Source organism: Ochlerotatus camptorhynchus, unplaced genomic scaffold (genome assembly GCF_037179485.1).
Source record: "Ochlerotatus camptorhynchus isolate MF236.1 unplaced genomic scaffold, CSIRO-AGI_Acam_v1.1 ptg000675l, whole genome shotgun sequence".
Taxonomy (NCBI): Eukaryota; Metazoa; Arthropoda; class Insecta; order Diptera; family Culicidae; genus Ochlerotatus; species Ochlerotatus camptorhynchus.
Window position 1 is genome coordinate 243,693 of NW_027041152.1, and position 19,237 is coordinate 262,929.

The following is a 19,237-nucleotide window of genomic DNA, read 5'->3' on the forward strand; positions in this document are numbered from 1 at the left end:
CAATAGCAACCAAAAATATCCATTAGTACCGTCCCAATGACGCGTTCATCTAGATACAATTTTAGGCGATGGGCCCAATCTTAGATCCATAGGCCAACATTAGAGCCATTTCCCCTATATAGATATAGGGGAAATGAATGTAAAGCCGGCCTAAATGTCTCTAATTTGGGCCCATCCATAAATTCAGTAATCGACTAAATTTTCAATAGCGACCAAAAATATCCATTAGTACCGTCTATTGGAGTGTATGGCGCAGCGAAATAAAACACCACCGATTAATCCTTTAAATTTGTCGAACCTCTTAACGGAATCCCTTTATGAACAGCTTTGAGTGGGTTGGTTTATTTATAAACCAACCCACTCAAAGCTGACCACCGATTAGGTAAAGAGAACAAATTCAACTGAAGTTTATTTCAGGTAGAGCACAAAAGAGAATAGAATAGGTTGCTATGGCATCACTCCTCCTCATCACGAGCTGATCGAGATCGAAGACCAATCCTTTCTCGCAGCATCTCCAAATTTACACGATTTAACGGCTTGGTCAGGATATCCGCAAGCATATCTTCGGATGAACAGTAGGTAACATCAATTTGATTGTGTTCGAAAAGGTCCTTTACAAAATGGAATTTAGTATCTACGTGTTTCGAACGTTTTCCGCTGGGTTGGCTGAGTAGCTTTATGCAACTATGGTTGTCCTCAAAGATGCATACAGGCTTTTCCATCGGTTCATTAAAACCTCGCATTCATTTCTGCAGCCACAGTAACTCCTGGCAGCATTCGGCCAGTGATATGTATTCCGCCTCGGTTGAAGATAGTGCCACACAAGGCTGCTTCCTTGCGCACCACGATATAAGACCACCATCAAGGCGAAACAGGTATCCAGAGTTTAACTTCCTGTCAGCAACGTTTCCGGCCCAGTCGGCATCGGCAAAACCTTCCAGTCCTCCAACTTTACCTCCCAGTTCCAGCTGCAGACCACTAGTTGCTTTCAAATAGCGTAGCGTCTGTTTCGCTTCTATCCAGTCTGTAATCGTCGGTTTGCTGACGCAGCGTCCAAGTATTGAAGCGGTGATTCCAATGTCTTGTCGTGTATTGACGGATAGATAAAGCAGACCGCCAACAAGACTCTGATATTTATCATTAGTCGGTAGCCTTTCCGCCTCCTCCTTCTGCTGAACATATCCCGTATCCATTGCTATGCACGATCCTTTAGCATCTTCCAATCCAAATCTTGCAGTCATCTTGTCGATGTAAATCTTCTGATTCAAACAGAATCCTTTCACAGATTTGGTAACTTGAAACCCCAAGAAATTTTCCACATCTCCTAAGGTTGTCAACTGAAACTTGCTGCTCAACAAATCCAGAATTTCTTCATACTCCTCCGGGCTGCACGTACTGATCAACATATCATAGACGTACACCAATGTATACGTCTTCTTCTTCTTCTTGCCATAACGAACATAAACACCCCTATTCTGTATTTCGTTTCGAACGAAATTCTCATACAAAAAAATATTTTTTTGTATGAGAATTTCGTTCGAAACGAAATACAGAATAGGGGTGAAAGGCATGGATCAGCTTCCGAAGGTTTGAACCCCATCCGCTTTAGAGTCTCATTCAGCTTACGGGCCGACTGCTTCAATCCGTATAAACTCTTGCGAAGCAAACAAACCTCATCACCTTCCACGCCTGGTGGTACCTTCATGAAAATCCTAAGAAATCTTCCTCATCTTCATCCGATACAATTCCTCCTCATGGTGCATTATACGGCTGGCATTCGACATTGCCGGATACGCATGAAAGTGGTGATAGCTCCAAAAACACGTCGTTTTCGAACTGATTCCCACTGCTCGAACCCTTCGCTTCTCTCGGAGGAATGAATTTTGCATCACGACTCAAAACAATTTTGTTATTGCTCGTGTCTACGAATCGCCACGCCAATGTTGCGATGAATACCCGATAAAGATCATCTTCACCGCCTTCGAATCGAGTTTGGTACGCTTTTCTTTAGGTACGAAAACATACGCCTCCACGCCGGAAACTTGCACCTTTCCGAAGTCTGGTTTCTTGCCGTGCCATACTTCGAATTGCGTTAACATGATTGGTTTAGTAGGTAGCATATTCTGAATGAAATTTGCCGTATTGACAGCTTCCGCCCAGTAGTGATCGATTGGCATGCAGCGCGCCATTTCAACCAGCGAACGGTTTTTCCGCTCGGCGACGCCGTTCTGCTGCGGGGTGTAGGCAGTTGCAAACTGTTGCACTATACCTTCTTCTCTTAAAAACTTGATCAGCTCGATAGCACGGTACTCGCCGCCTTGATCCGATCTTATAATTCTTGGTGATTTTCCAAATTGTGTCTTCATACACTGCACGAAGTTCTTGATTGCGTCAACTGTTTCTGACTTCTTGTGCAGGAAGTACAGCGTAATGTACCGACTGAAATCATCGATTAGCGTCAAGAAATACCTGGAGTGACTGTGTTCATAGGACCACACAAGTCACTGTGCACCAGGTCAAGTACGCTTTTCGATTTTATTTTAGCCTTTCTGGGAAACAAGAAGCGAGCCATTTTTCATTGCAGACAAGGCTCACAGGTAAGATTGTGTGAACAGCTACCTACATTTATTCCTGTTGCCAATTGCTTACTCTCGACGATTCGAATTGCCTGCACATTCCGGTGTCCCACTTTTCGGTGCCACTCGTGGATACAATGCTTTCCACAACTCTGCTCCGACGATGCATTCGCTCGTTCCACCATTCGCAAATGGTAGAGGCCCTTGTTTCTATGTGCAACTGTAGCAACTCGATCTCCACTTGCTACTATGCATTCCGTTTCGATGAACGTGAATTTTGCTCCCTTCTGCACCAACTTGCTCACTGACACTAGGTTCATGTCGAGATTTGGAACGTACAATACTTCTGTCAACACAATTTTCTTCTGTGTCGCATCTTAACCATAGCACAACAGTTCGCAATTTCCGACCCCTTTCACTTCGACGTTCTTCCCGTCAGTTACTGTAACAGACTTCGGAGTGTTCGCGCGCGGTCTGTCCAACGTTTGGAAATAATCTTGATTACATCCGTTTATCGAACTAGCACTCACGCAAAACAAGAAACTGTCCTCTTCCAATTTAGTAAATGTGCGGTATACAGTCATGAGCTTAAGAAAGTGTGAAATGAGCTGTATTAATGATTCGGTAGAAATGTATACGGAACTAAAGTCGATGTACACTCTATGTCGATTTGATCAAAGTAGGCTATGCTTCGTATATTTGAAAACCCAGGACTCGTGGCGATTCATTCCCAGGAGCTCCAATAGGTAAGTAATAATTTAGCTGCAAGCTACAGCGTTAGGGGATTCCCCTTTGAACCAGGTGGAAATTCACAGTAAACTTCGTCCTCGCACTTTTACGATCGGATTCACCGGAACTTCGGACGTTTTCTTCTTGATTCTCCTTCGCCAGAAGTCTGCAGAATCGCTTCTTATGTCCCACTTTTTTACAATGGTGGCACACTATGTTCTTCTTTATTCCTTCCGTTTTCATTACAACTGCATCCGCTGGTGTTGATTCCTTCCGCTTGAGAACTTCGTTGATAGTCTCGCCTTTGTCCAGCTCCAAAGTCAATTCCTCATCCGAACGATTTTCCAGCATCGTTTTGAGAGCATCTAACGAACTAGGCAGGCTTCGGAAAACGAGAACCACTTGCAAATCGTTCTCCAACTTGGTTCCCGCATTCGCAAGCTTCTCAAATAAATCTTCGAACTGCTGCAGATGCTCAACGATATCATCTCTCTCGTGGTACTGAAGGTCACAAATCCGCTTCAGAAGTTGAACTTTGGAAGTCAGCGTCTTCTTCTCGTGTTGCTTCTTCAGGTTGTCCCACACAGCCTTTGCGGTTGTAGTGTTCCGAATATGGCCGTGTTGACTCCGAGTCATAAACAATCCGATAGTCGCACGCGCTTTTTGATCTGCTTCATCCCAAGCAGTCAGCTCAGCCGCGTTCGCATCGTTAGCAACCAGTTCCGGCTTCACACCCGGCGAGACGTAGTTCCATAGACCCTCTCTAACGAGCAGAAATTCCACCTCGAGCTTCCACGAATCATAGTTCTCATTGTTTAACTTAATAATGCCCGTTCTCTCCATTTTCACTAGCAAATTTCCGATTCACTCGCGAAAAATACCAAGCTTTTATTTTTAGGCATGTACTAAACGCGCACGGGAAAACAAAATGGCTAACACTGGGCCCATAACCTATTGGAGTGTACACGCTAACTTGAAAGTACCCATTAATGGTTGAAAAAGACCCATTTTGAAGAAAAGTGGCTTAACTCATTAAATGAGTAAATTTTTTACTCATTAATGATTATCTGTTACCCATTAATGAGTAATTGTTAATCATTAATGGGTAACAGATACTCATTAATGGGTAAAATTGTTTAATCATTAATGAGTTAGGCCACTTTTCTTCAAAATGGGTCTTTTTTTACTCATTAATGAGTACTTTCAAGTTAGCGTGTATGGCGCAGCGAAATAAAACACCAAACAACAAACAAACAAATTAAACTGAAGTTATTTCATGTAGAGCACAAAAGAGAATAGAGATTGCTGACGTTTATCGTACGCACACTACGTGACGTATACGTATACATAAAATGTTTTCATCGGGAAAAAAAACTTCATTGGCGTCTTGCAGTGAAACTTTTCCAAGCTTTCGCCTCCTACATTTCGAAGTGAGAACTACTAGAAGGAGGATAGTTTCCAAATTTTCCAAGTAAAACAGACGATTTTTGGGGCAAATCGGTCCATAAAGAAAAACTAATAATTTCTCGTGGAAACTTTTGCTTGAATCGTGTAAGAAAACGTGTTTGAAAACTAATTGTTATTATTTCGGTATGGATCGGAGAGGTTTTCATGGAAAATAATGCATAACAAGTTTGCACCCACAGCGAGAGGTTACCTCCTGCGCAGCTGCATTTTTCGGAAAATGGTGAATATGTGCGATTTCCACTAAGATGAAAGTGGAAATTAAGTTAATTTACTTAGGAAAGGTTGTATCATGCTGGTGGTAATGGAAAATTGGTTGTATAGGACGCCAATGTTCAATAAATTTTCATTTTGGCCTTTTTTAAGCAATAATATTGATACTCACAATTTTCGACGGAAAACGCACCAGAACTTGATTTACTCAACACGCACCATGCTATAAAATGGTGCTAGATGGTCTTCAAAGTGATAACAATATGACAAATCATCTTTATTTTGAGTAATTGAGCAATTTACTTCTGTTTACCATCATATTTACGATGCAGCATTGATGGAGCCGTGAAATGAAATGAATATAACTTATGAAAGTTCACCTGGAAAAGTCAAATATGCACATCAGTCTGATCGTAAAAACGTTTTCTTCTTCAATTCGAATGTTATATTGGAAGGATTTCACGCAGGCTTGATGAAAATTATGATTTAATGCTAATTTTCACGAATTATATATATGCAGTCTGTCAACATTATCATCATCATACAGTGGCGACATCTGCATTGAGCTTTTGCGGCAATCTTCCAATAGCGGAAAATTTTCCCGATGAAAACAAATCACTGACACTATCACACTTTAGCAATCTCTATAGAAAAATGGCACGTGATGTTTGTCTACACACGGCAGGGTTGCCATGCCATCACCGTCCCAATGACGCGTTCATCTAGTCTACACATACACAGCCAGTACTTGAAAGAATCCTGGAAATGATAGATCACCGTCCCAATGACGCGTTCATCTAGATAAAATTGATAAATAGCAGATTTTTAGCGATGGGCCCAATCTTAGATCCATAGGCCAACATTAGAGCCATTTCCCCTAGATAGATAGATAGATTTTAGAAGTAAAACAAGAAACCTTTACTCACACAATTATTTCTTCTCGCTTCTCTTACGCTTAGGAGACGGAGAATCCACAGAGAAGTGAGATAAAGTGCCATTCATGAAGCTGCCTAAATCGTTACGATTCCTAATCGCTTCCGGTTTGGAGTGCTCTAACTAACTCTAACTCTCACTAATATAATGCTGTATCTGCCCGCCTAAACGTATTTCAGGTTAACTTTTTTTGTATTTCACGCATTTCTTGCAACAGTTCAAGAGAAAACGGAGTCAGCTCATTAAAGGGATCCACTACAACGAAAAAACTACAATAGGCTATAAACGAACATATAGAGTGTACATCGAAATTAAAAGACTGGCACAATACACTGAAAAAAGTAATAACCGAAAGCAAAGCTTTTCAAATTCAACAATCGACTGTGAAAGAGTATTCGTAACTACGGCATTTGGCATAATACGTTAACAAATAAACATACATATTGACTCACAAAATCAAGAACATTAAAACTCGAATTGACTGCTCGTGTTTAAAGAAAGAAACATCTTCACTGTTTTTTTTTTTATTCAAAATTGCATGCATTATGCATCACGACCGTTCCAATCAAGTATCAGAATCTTGGAAATTTCTCCATGTCCTTAATATTGAATTTAAAATAAAACTTCTTGAATCTAGCGTGAAATAAAAAAGTAATGTTCAGAATTTAATTTATTTTTAAATATTGGATCTTTTTTTTCCTTGATTTGTTTTCTGTACTGAGTACCAATGCTACCGACCCAAGAGAAGCAGCTCCCACACCTGGACCCAACCTATCGACTCATGAACTCATGAACCGGGACCAAAGGCTTTACTTCTCTTCCGAAGGAAGGCGTGATCAGAGATTTTATACCTCAGAATATCCCGGCGACACCGTCTGGGTTTCAACCCAGGCGCTTTGGGGTGAGAGGGAATCATGGATCTTAATTTATTTTCGATGTCCGGGATCTCGAAAAAATACCAATGATTGAATCATCTTGATACCCTTGGAATTCTGCAAGATTTCTTTAGCTTATTCTGAAAACAAAACTAAATAATCATCTTAGAATATCATCATTAGACCTGTTCATTTTAACAGAAATGTTCGCGATGCACTGTTCGTCATGTTAATTTGAACTTGTGCAAATTTTCAGCAAAATCGGTGCTTCAAGTTAATTTTATGTTTTAGGTAATTTACGGCTTATAATATTTGTATCTCGAGACTGAAACAACGAAAACTGCTGTAACAACATTCATAGCGAAGCATAATGTGTTATTTACCAAGAAGAGGTTGACTATTCAAAGTGATTTTACTGAAGTTTGACTTAGTATAATGCTCATCTTAAAAATTTAAGAGTTTTAAAGTATTTGTTTTACGAACTTTCCACACATATGATATAAAAATGTGAAGTCTACGGCATAATGTTCCTTATACTATTCTAGAAATATCGTCCAAACATAGTTTTCGTGTAGATTCAATAGATTGATAGATAAAAATCAGAAACAAGCCGTTATGGCTAAAATTCACAAGACAACAGAGCCAATAAAAGTTTCAATTAGATTGACAGAACATAGTTGCACTGCTTTTCAATGACGACGGATAACTGTTTCATTGATAGATGATTTTTTTAGAAATATGAATTCTCAGTAGACGAATTTGTATCAAAGGCAAGCGTCGCTCGAGTCATCCAAAATAAAAGATGTGGAAAGGGCTACAAACCCTGGAGTTGGTGTGGTAAGACCGCATTTTGAAAGAAATCCGCAAGGCGAGTTCTTCTGGTATGTTTTCACTACCATCGTAAAGAACACAAATCTTTACTCCAGAGTTGTTCAGAAAATAACAGCTATTTATAAAATAACGAAAATCCGCATCCAGCGAACATAGTATATCGCTAAGAAAATTATAGATCTATACAATGCCTAGAAAAAGTTCCAAATAAGTCACAAAAAGGTCGGAAAATGTTTTAACATGCGTTTAAGATGGCAAAATCGTCTAAACCAAATTTTCAATGTGACACATCAAAAGAGACAGCTGTTGGTTAGGCCCGAAGTCGATTTAGATGATGGGGCCTTGATGGAGAGTAAATATAACAGGTGCTTTGATGGATAATATAACATTAAAAAAAAACAATTACAGCCCAGCCAATATTAAGAATCAAGTAATCAAGAAAGAGGAAAACATGCAACACGCTAACTTGAAAGTACCCATTAATGGTTGAAAAAGACCTATTTTGAAGAAAAGTGGCTTAACTCATTAAATGAGTAAATTTTTTACCCATTAATGAGTATCTGTTACCCATTAATGAGTAATTGTTAATCATTAATGGGTAACAGATACTCATTAATGGGTAAAATTGTTTAATCATTAATGAGTTAAGCCACTTTTCTTCAAAATGGGTCTTTTTTACTCATTAATGAGTACTTTCAAGTTAGCGTGAAGACTCAGAATCTGCAGCAGAAAATTCGGATGATGAATATTTGGAACCAGATCGCAAAAAGAAAATATTTCATCATGGAGTGCAAATACCCTCACGCAGAAGCATGGTCTTGAACAGTACCGCCGCGGCCATCTTAACAGCCCATGGGATTGAGCTGGGTTTGAATACCCAAGCAACATTGCTAGTTTTATCGTGGTTTTAAAGCATTCTACAAGTCTAAATCATTGTCTACAGAACCCTCACAAAACCAGAAATATTACTTGGGTAGCAACGAAATTTCTTCTAGCCTATCAACAGTCCGCAGATACCGCCGAACGGTAATGTTTGTGGGTTTATTTTGATCTTAAAAATATAGTTGGTATTAATTGTGAAAGATGCCTTGGTATTACACATAGATACGAAGCAAATGTCGAAAGGATTAACTCAGAAACCAGAGGAGTGACTTGCGATTACGGTAACAGGCAATAATATTTAGCAATTACTTGGGGTTCCAATCATTCCCAAAGTGGATTCAAAGTGAATCTGGAAGAGATACCGCGGACGGTGTTTATGCAGAATTAGAAAAGTGGGGAACCATCATTCAAATTAAAGCTATTGGGTATGATACCACTGCCTCCAACTCTAGTGTATACAATGGTGCGGTTGCCTCGTTAGAGGAACGCCTGAGACGGAAGTTGCTGCATTTCCCGTGTCGGCACCATATTCTGCAGCTAATTCTAGAAGCAAAATTCACATTAGCTTTGAAGGAAACATCTAGCGGCCCAGACGTTGCCATTTTAAGAGATTCCAGAAGTCCTGGAAAACAAACGACTCCACAAAATACGACCCCGGAGGTATCAGTTGAAGACGTAGAAATGATTGAATCCACTGCAAAAGGCTTCTTGGAAAAATCCTTTACACGTGCAGACTATCGAGAAATGCTGCTACTCTCGCTTCTGTTGGTTGGAGTTGAAAAGTATGGTGGTTTGAAAATCAAAGTGAAAGCTCCTGGTAAGCCTAATTGAATGATTGCATTGAAGAATAATTTTAGCATGATTTATTATTATTTTAGGAGCTGTGCATTGCGCACCCTGGATGGCCCGGGAAATTCACGCACTGAAAATTTACCTTTTCAGAAACCAATTTAGCTTGCGTCCTCGAGAACAAAAAGCTTTAAAAAGGGTATGCCTGTTCATAGTGAAAATTTACTGGGACACTTGGTATTCTGCACCCTTAGCTGCATCTGTTCCAAGGAAGACTTTTAATCTAATGAAATCTCTGGAAGAATACAGAACTGTGGAAAGGAAATTGCAATTTCTGCAAAAGAGCAATTCTCTACAGATTGACGAATTTTTTAATTTTTTTTTTAATTTGTCGGCTCCGATTTTGATGAAAATTTGCACAGTTCTTTTTTAGTAAAGATGCCAATTTGTGTTATCAGTTCTTCAAATTGAATCACGACTACTTTTCTAACAGGGCCTGTGTAAAAATAGTACTAATGAGTTAAAAAAATTATATTGCTGAAACGCTTTGTTCGATTAATTTGGTGTCTTGAGCAAAGTTGTAGATATTATTTTGGCAATAATGTTAAAAATATACACTGTAAAAAAATTCGTTTGTTTCAATGAAAAAAAAAAATAATTTCTCAAAAAGTACATTCGTTTTAAGCCTCATTGAAGCTCATAATATTTGCTACAAACTGGCAAAGTTTGGTGATGGTAAACTCAAAAACAAAAAAGTTATGATTTTTTGAAAATTTCACGATTTTTACATTTACATTAAAAACACATGTTTTTCAACCGTGTATATTTTTTCAAGAATTGCATTTTAATTTTGCACAACTTTCTCGAAGACACCAATGCAATCAAGCAAGTTTTTTTTGCAATATAGATATGTTTATTTCATTAGTGTTTTTCTACACAGGCCTTATTGAAAAGTTAGGATTCATTACATCTGATACCATGAAAAGGTATCGTTACTAACAAAACTAAAAAATTCATTTGATGAATATTGAGCTAGAACTAAATAAAAGTGAAATGATGCTCAAACTAGCGATTAATTTTCTTTTTTATTCATTGTCTTCAATTTTGCATAGTTGTATCAGTGATCTTAATGGTAATAAGTCAAATACTCAACACTGTAGTAGTGAACACCAAAAACATCTGTCTGTATCTAATGTAGAAATTATACCTATCGATCTGATACTTAAATGAGTTTGAATGATGAAAACAAGCAGTTGATCACAAAGATTGCTTTTTACCGCATACATCTTAAAAAGTTATCATAGGAAATAAGTGTAACACCATTTGGTTAAAAGGTAAGCATAAGCTTCAGTTGTATTTCAATGAAATCATTTTTAAAGATTATTATTTTTAATTTTTTTAATACAGGAAGCAACATGAGTGAACGAGCATGTTTTATCAGGTGCATTCGGCCGTTCGAGGAAGTCAAGTGCTGGAAAGAGCTGAGGAATATTTCGAATATTACCATCCAGAAATTAAAATCGATTGGATATTCTGAAGCATCAGGATTGAATACTGGTTTTCGCATTTGCACGTCCTGTCGTCTTCGTGTTGATAATCAAGCTCTTTTCATCTCAAACGTGGAACAGCATGTTGCCGGAAGCTCAAAGATGCCAACTACAGTGATAGTACCTGTCGTACCGAGCTGTGAAAGCCTTACAACTGTACCATCAATGACATCAGTTACTTCAGTTCAATCGTACCAAGAATTTACTCAACCAGTCAACATCGAGATATTCAACCGAGGCATTGCAGGAATCCAGGTATCACCGATAGACGTGGGAAAACTCAACTACATCCACTACCCCGAAAAGAAGCACCGTGAAATCAACGAAGGTATTAGAAAGAATCTTTTCAACTTCGAGCCTGAGGCTGACGAAGTGAATGAACTCAAAGAAGTTTTAGAAAACATGAAGGAAAAGTTTTCCAATACATCCACTGCAAGAAGTGAAAAATTATTAATTTTATCGTTATTGCCTTATTCATGGTCAACACAAAAAGTTATGGATCAATTTAATGCTAGTAGATATATTGCAACAGAGGCTAAGTTGATAAAGGAAGGTAATTCGTCAAAAACCGCAAAATATGGCACAGCCTTAAGTGATGAAACAAAATTGGCAGTCATAATTTTTTTTTTGAAGATGATGATATGAGCCGGGCAATGCCTGGTCAAAAAGATTATGTGTCTGTGCAGAAAGAAGGAAAACGACAAGCCATTCAAAAAAGATTACTAATGATGACTTTGCGAGAAGCTTATAAACGATTCAATGAAATTCACTGCAATGTAAAAATTGGATTCTCTTCATTTGCAAAACTCCGCCCTAAGCAATGTAAACTTTTAACCAGCTCTGGAACCAACAATGTTTGCGTGTGCACAACGCATGAAAACATCAATCTAATTTTACACAGTTTGAAAAAACTTAACCATTTAAATGATGTAAAAATGTTCACTGACAGCCTACTTTGTGAAAACAAGACAACATATTGCTATATACGGTGTTGTGAAGATTGTCCAGACTCTTCCGCATTTTATTAAAACAATTAGAGGAAAAATGCATTGATCAGCTTTCATTTGAACAGTGGGTTACCACGGATAGATGTGATTTAGAAACTATTGTAAAGCCTGCAGACGAGTTTGTTTCATTTTTCTGCTTGAAATTGACAAGTTTGATACCACATGATTTCATAAAAACACAGCAATCTAATTTTTTGAAAACTACACGAAATAATTTGCAAGAAGGTGAATTTTTAGTTACTTGCGATTTTTCCGAAAACTACAGCTTTGTGTTACAGGATGAAGTTCAGTCTCATCACTGGAATGTCCTACAAGCTACCATTCATCCATTTGTTATATATTTTAGAGAAAATATGCAAGTTAAACATTTAAGTTTTATTATAATTTCTGAAGAGTTAAGGCATGACTCAGTGGCTTTTAACTTATTTATTTCTAAAATGATAAGTTTTTTACGCATTAACCAAAGTAAAAATATCAACAAGATTTATTTTATGTCCGATGGAGCCGCGTCACAGTACAAGAACCGGAAAAATTTTGCTAGCCTTTGTAAATTTAAATCAAAGTATGGAATTGAAGCCGAATGGCATTTCTTTGCAACATCACATGGGAAAGGTCCTTGTGACGCTATTGGAGGTACAATAAAACGTATGGCTACTAGAGCAAGTTTGGCCAAAGAACGTGAACATCCAATAAAAAATGCAAGAGAGCTTTATAATTGGGCAAATAATCGAAAAGAAGAAGAATTAACAAAATTATCATTTAGTTTTGCCACAACAGAGGAATACGAATGTATGGCTTCACACCTCAACGAGCAATATAATAATGCAAAAATAATTCAAGGAACTCAAAAGTTTCATTCTTTCATTCCTCTATCAGAAAATAAAATTAAAGCCAAACGATACTCAAACTGTAATGATAATGATGCCAAAATATTCGATGTATTTAAGAAGTGATGTAAATAAAAATAGAAAGTAAATGTATTACAATGAAAATAAATTATGTATCATTTGTCCATAAGGTTTTCGAATAAAAGAAAAGTAAAAAAGAGCAGATAAATGTATTTTGTGGATTTAAGTTGAGATTTTAAAATAAAAAAGTAGTCGGGATTCGCTATTACAAATTGTAATAGCGAACCCCGACTACTTTTCCGATAGGGCCTGTGTAGAAAAGCGCTTATAAAATAAAAATTTTAATACATTGCAAAAACGGCTTGCTTGATTGCTATGGTGTCTTCGGAAAAGTTGTCGGTTAAAAAAAATGTGTTTTTAATGAAAATGTAAAAATCGTGAAATATTAAAAAAACCATAAGTTTACCATCACCAAACTTTGCCAGTTAGTAGCAAACATTATGAGCTTCAATGAGGCTTAAAACGAAAATTTTCAAAAATGTACTTTTTGAGAAATTAACTTTTTTAATAATAAATATATTTGAAGATGCTAATTTCAAATAACAGACTGTAGTGGTAATTTTTATACGATAGATGGAGTAGATGAAAGCATATGCTTTCATCTACTCCATCTATCGTATAAAAATAACCACTACAGTCTGTTATTTGAAATTAGCATCTTCAACTATGTAAATCGTTGACTTCACGTGGAAGTAATACTAAAACATATAGTCAAAGTAATAAATATATTTTTTTCATTGATACAAAGTCAAATTAATGCGATATCTGAGCAAAACGTGTGCCTTGCATTTTTTGACGATGGATTTCCCGAAGATATAAAACGTAAGATGGTTCAGAACCTATCGCGGACTATGGATAGCCACAAATTAGTTGAACCGGACGATCTTTCTGATTACATCAACGAACGATCTTTGGATTTTTTGGAAATGATGGAAATCCCAACACAGTTTCTCCTTGAACAAGACCCTTCTGAGTGGGAAACAAGCGAGAGTTACAAACAAGCTAAAGATGTGTGTTGTAGTTTGGCGGTTGTCAACGATTCAGCAGAACGAGCAGTAACTTTGGGTCAAAAGTACAACGATTTTGGTATCAACTATGAAAATCAAAAGCGAGTAATAGTGGCGAATATTCTCTCCAACCGCAAAAAGGTTAAGGAACTTACCAAAAAGTCGATTGCTGATCTTTGCTCCTCGTTATAATTAGTATGTTTCTTTTTCTGTTTCAATGTTAATTATTTATTGTTTAGATTTATGTGCTATTGTTTTTAATAAATTCATTGTTGTTCATAATCAAAATATATTCTCAAATAAAAAATCAATACTCCCTGCATTTAATGTGTTGTTTACCTGTGAAGACTAATTTAGTCTTACCTGTTTCTCTGATTGATCTAAGTAATATCGTCACTTTATTCGAGCGTACAACGTGTTATTATTTTCTTAGCAAAGTTTCTGGAAAAAATTCCAATCTTATTCAGATGATAGATTAAATTATAGTATCTTTGTTTCATTGCCTCAACTATAAGCGTGTGTTTCAATGGAGATCTTTGATTAGGGGCAAGAGCTTTTGTTGGAGCAACCGTGAAAAACGGTAACTAAATATATGTACCATGCAAACGGTGAAATGCTTCCTTTTTTTAATTAAAGTCGGTCGCTGTTCCGCAATTTAGTGCCAATCACCGACGGACATCGATTGCCATCCATTGACCGCAATCGAATGTGCAGGAAGGCAGCTTCCACACCTGCGTAGGATATCGCACTCATTCAACACACATGGGCCGGGACAACGGCTTTACTTCCCTTCCGAAGGAAGACGTGACCAGAGATTTTTATGCCTCAGAAATCGGCTATCCCAACCTCAACTTGGATTGAACCTAGACCCCCATTGGGGTGATAAAGCAGTCACGCTTACCACGCTTACACCACCGGTGCCGGCTAAATGCTTCCTCAATTTTTAAAAATGCTATATTTTTTTGGGAAATGCTCCTAATACCTCCGGTTTTTCATGTTAACTGGTCACCCTAATTATTCTATTTTGCAGTTTAAACTGGATTCCTCAAAGATGCGCAATCGCAAATAAAATTGTGCTTTGCAGATGTAGGTATCGTCTTGGTTTCTTCTGCGTACTTTTTCGTTCGTTAGTTTAATGAACTTCCAACTAGGAAATAAGCATTCTGTACTGCCCATAAATGCATAACAGTCTCATGTGGAAAAACACTAAGCCGAGAAAAACGTAGTTTATTTTTTCTTTCATGGTATCTTATGACTGAGACAACCAAGTTTTGGTATGTTTTACGATATTTTAAGAATAAAACATTTCGCTTTATGGACACATGTTCAAATACAGGTAGTTAATAATCGATTTCAGGAGATAACTCATTTTTGCCAAAAAGTCAGATGGCACTGTAACAACTTTTCATTGCAATTCAAGCGGAATGTCGAAAAAAGTAACTTTAGTGAATTTTTGTCGAAAATAGGGAACTTTTTGGACACCTAAAAAGTAACACGCTATCAACCCAGCATAGGTACCAGAACGTCAAAATCAAAACACGTTGGATTCATACTGAATGTAGGGGGTTTGACAGCTGTAGTATAATACCGCTATATTAATGTAACCTTTTTCAATGTTAAATTTATTTTCCAGAATCTCCCACAGCATTTACCTTCAAGTCCCACGGCACCACCCAGCGGTACGGTAGTGTAAATAAAACATCAATAGTTGTAATGTATCCTATGTTTACAATAAGTTAAGATAATTATTGTTTTATTCGTGTTAACGCTTATGTACGTTCGTTGTTATTAAGCAAAATGATTATAGTAACGGGCAAATGCACAATCCCTGAAGTAAAAGTGAGCAACAACATCAACAAGATAGTATACCCGTGGAATCTAACTAAGCGACTGAATGAAATTTTATTGCTATTTTTTCTCAGACCCGAAGAAAATCAGAGCGGTAACGGTAAATTTCCACCTTTTACAAGATATGAGCAGCAATGCGGATAAGAGATGATTATTAGTACACATTAGTTAAAAAATTACTTGTTTCTTATTTTTATCAATATATTGGTTGTATAATTTTTCAGTGGATGTGCAGTGGGGAATTGCAAGAAATTTCGCCCCACCTTATTCTACCATTACTTCAAGTTATGATTATTCAAACTAAGTTTTCTATTTGTTATGATTCAGGTTTAGAATTAAAATAACTATCAAATTTAATTGAACTATTTCCTAATTCTGCTAAGAATAAACACATTTCTTACAGTTTTTAAACATGTTAAACTTCAACTTTTAATAGTTTTAATTATAAAAGCTGTTCTTTCAAAACAGATTATGGCATTTAAGTTATTGTTTAACCCCAAATAGTATATTTTTTAGATAGGTTTGTGACGTTTGTGACACTTAACATTACCATAAATAGTATATTTTCGACGGTATTAAAACAAATTTTTCTCAAAAACGTAGAAATTGTGATTTTCTTCTTGGCAAAACATGGAAAACTCGGGGAATTTTATTTATCAAAATAGATGGTTGGGTTTCGTGGTAACCCGCATGAAAACCTGCATCAAATATATCATATTAACAATATGATCCATTCTTGCCTTTTCCATACATTGCAATGGCGACCAGAAAAATATTGCTTCACGTACCATCTAGCGTTGAAAAAGGTCAGCAAGAACCAAACAATCGAGGGGCGTGAGCATAGCATTTATTATCAAAAAATAATATTGAAATTTATTTCATTAATTACATTTAGTATAATACTTGAAATTTTTTATGACGTGTCAATGTTTTCAGCAAATCAAAAATATGCTGAAATACACACGCAGAAAAATGGATTTTTGTTCCAGGGCCTCGTATTTTGTTATTGATTCAAAAATATTGTATTACTATTCCAACAAAACTTATTTTTGAACCAACAAAATGGTTTTTAGAATCAACAAACGGATTATCTTCTCTATAATCAGTTTGTTGATTCAAACATATTTTTCGTTGAATTAATCGAATAATGTATTTGAATAAATACCAAAATCATATTAGGCCCTGAGTCAATAGTATATCCATTTGAATTTAAAAATCATTTATCTGCGTACATACATTTAAAATATTATACAAATTTTCATTTGGTTTACCCCTCGTGAACATAAACAAATACATTGGTAGCCTTTTTGGCCACAGAGGCGCTTTCATCGCTAAAAAATCGGTTCGTCAGCTAAGCGAAAGAGTGAATCGTATTGTTAATATAATATATTTGCCTGCATCCAACCCAAACCCGATTTTTTGAAGCTATACCTCGCATCGTTTGCAACATTTCAAGTTCAAATATTGTGAGATTCCTTTGATTGGACGCCACGCATCATTGTTGTTTTTCTCTAAAATATGTGCTTGTACCGCTTTACCAAACATCACGCGGCCTTTGCTTTTTAATATACATATCGACCTAGTCTAATACAATGCTACAACTTTGTTCCTCTTTAAAGAGACGAACCAGCTAAGGGCTGAAAGTCTCTATAATAAAGCAAAATAATAAGAAGAAGAACTTTGTTCCTGCAAGGATCGCATGAACAAGGAACGAAAAGACGCCATTTAGTGGCGCCGATGGTGTAGTGGTAAGCGTGACTGCCTCTCCCTCGGAAGGGTCTGGATTTAATCCCAGTCGGTCAGGATTTTCTGATGTATAAAATATCTGATCACATCTTCCTGTTGGACCCGTCCATGAGTTGATGGGTCGATAGGTAGGGTCCAGGCGTGGGAGTTACCTCCCTGGCGTCGGTAGCATTGCTACTCACTCAGTACGGAAAACAAGATCAACGGAAAATAAACCAAGGAAAAAAGAAAAGACCAGCAATTATTAAACTGATGAAGACTGCACATTGTAGTCGATCTGTCATGGAAACCAACATTAATTAAGTGGAATTAAATGGAAGATAACCTTTTTTGCAGTTTTATTCAAACATTCCGCTAACTTCACTTCATTACTTCACGAGCAATTATTATTTTTTAATAAAGAACAACATGTGAAAAGGACATTCAAGCTTTTTGTAAACAAACCTTCTTATACCCTTTTCTCGCCATCCACATGACACCTACGCAAACCATTAACATCACCGGGTAGGGGAAACTTTCCCCTTCCCGATGATGTTTCTAGTTTGCGTGGGCAACCCATGGTTGGCGAGAAAAGGGCGTACAAAGGTTTATTTAACAAAAAGCTTATATGCCCTTTTCACATGTGGCTCTTGAACTAACCTTATGGAAAGAAAACAAAATATCAACTCCCAATGACAGAGCTTTTCAATAAATATGTAAATATTTCACCATACCATCCATACCGAACACAAATCCGATTTTTTTAATAACCCGGACCCGATTTGTTTTTCAATTGTATACAGTCAAGATTCCTATAGTACGGATTCGTTCTTGCCGGATTCCTATAGTACGGTTACCCCTGGATTCCTATAGTGCGGTCGATCCGGCATTAACGAATACACGTAGCATATGGGATTTGACCTAATTGGGACCAAACACTGATTGTAGGGTAATTTGAAGAGATAACTTCCTGGTGTCTTCTGAACAGTTATTAAACAGAATATTTGCCACCTTTTGGGAACATTTAGCATCCGGAAAGTCACAAGTCTGGTCCTGTGGAAGACCCGGAACATCCGTAAAAGTGGTCAATTCACGAAACTAATCCTAGAGCTCCGTGGTTTTTTCGAAACCGCTCAGACAAATATCAGAATGAATTCGGAGTTGTGACCTGAATATGAACCCAGAGGACCACGGGATGGTCCACCGGAAGATTCGGAACATCCGTAAAAGTGGTCAATTCATGAATCTGATCCTAGAGCTCCACGGTTTTTTCGAAACCACTCCTAGACATCTTATCAGAATGAATTCGGAGTTGTGACTGGAATATGGACACTGGAGACCACGGGATGGTCCACCGGAAGATCCGGAACATTCGTAAAAGTGGTCAATTCATGAATCTGATCCTAGAGCTCCACGGTTTTTTCGAAACCACTCCTAGACATCTTATCAGAATGAATTCGGAGTTGTGACTGGAATATGGACACTGGAGACCACGGGATGGTCCACCGGAAGATCCGGAACATCCGTAAAAGTGGTCAATTCATGCAATTTATCCTAGAGCTCCGTGGTTTTTTCGAAACCTCTCTTAGACGTCTTATCAGAATGAATTTGAAGTTGTGACCAGAATATAGACCCTACGGACTACGGGATGGTCCTCCGAAAGATCCGGAGCATCCGTAAAAGTGGTCAATTCATGAAACCGATCCTAGAGCTCCGTGGTTTTTTCGAAACCTGTCGTAGACGTCTTATCAGAATGAATTTGGAGTTGTTACTGGAATATACACTCCGAGGACTACGGGATGGCCCTCCGGAGGATCCGAAACATACGAAAAAGTGGTCAATTCATTAAATTGATCCTAGAACTCCACGGTTTTTTTCAAAACCGCTCGTAGACGTCTTATCA

The 19,237-nt window shown here is 37.4% G+C and overlaps 1 protein-coding gene across 1 annotated transcript in view; it reads left to right on the forward strand.

Annotated features, from left to right (window-relative positions):
• LOC135714613 (WD repeat-containing protein 20) overlaps positions 1-18,658 on the forward strand; it is a 125,606-nt gene extending 106,948 nt beyond the window's left edge. Inside the window, exon 5 of the mRNA XM_065237992.1 lies at positions 15,395-18,658. Coding sequence (XP_065094064.1) covers positions 15,395-15,454 — 60 coding nt within the window. The 3' untranslated portion in view covers positions 15,455-18,658. The remainder of the gene's footprint in view (positions 1-15,394) is intronic.
• Positions 18,659-19,237: the final 579 nt, after the last annotated feature.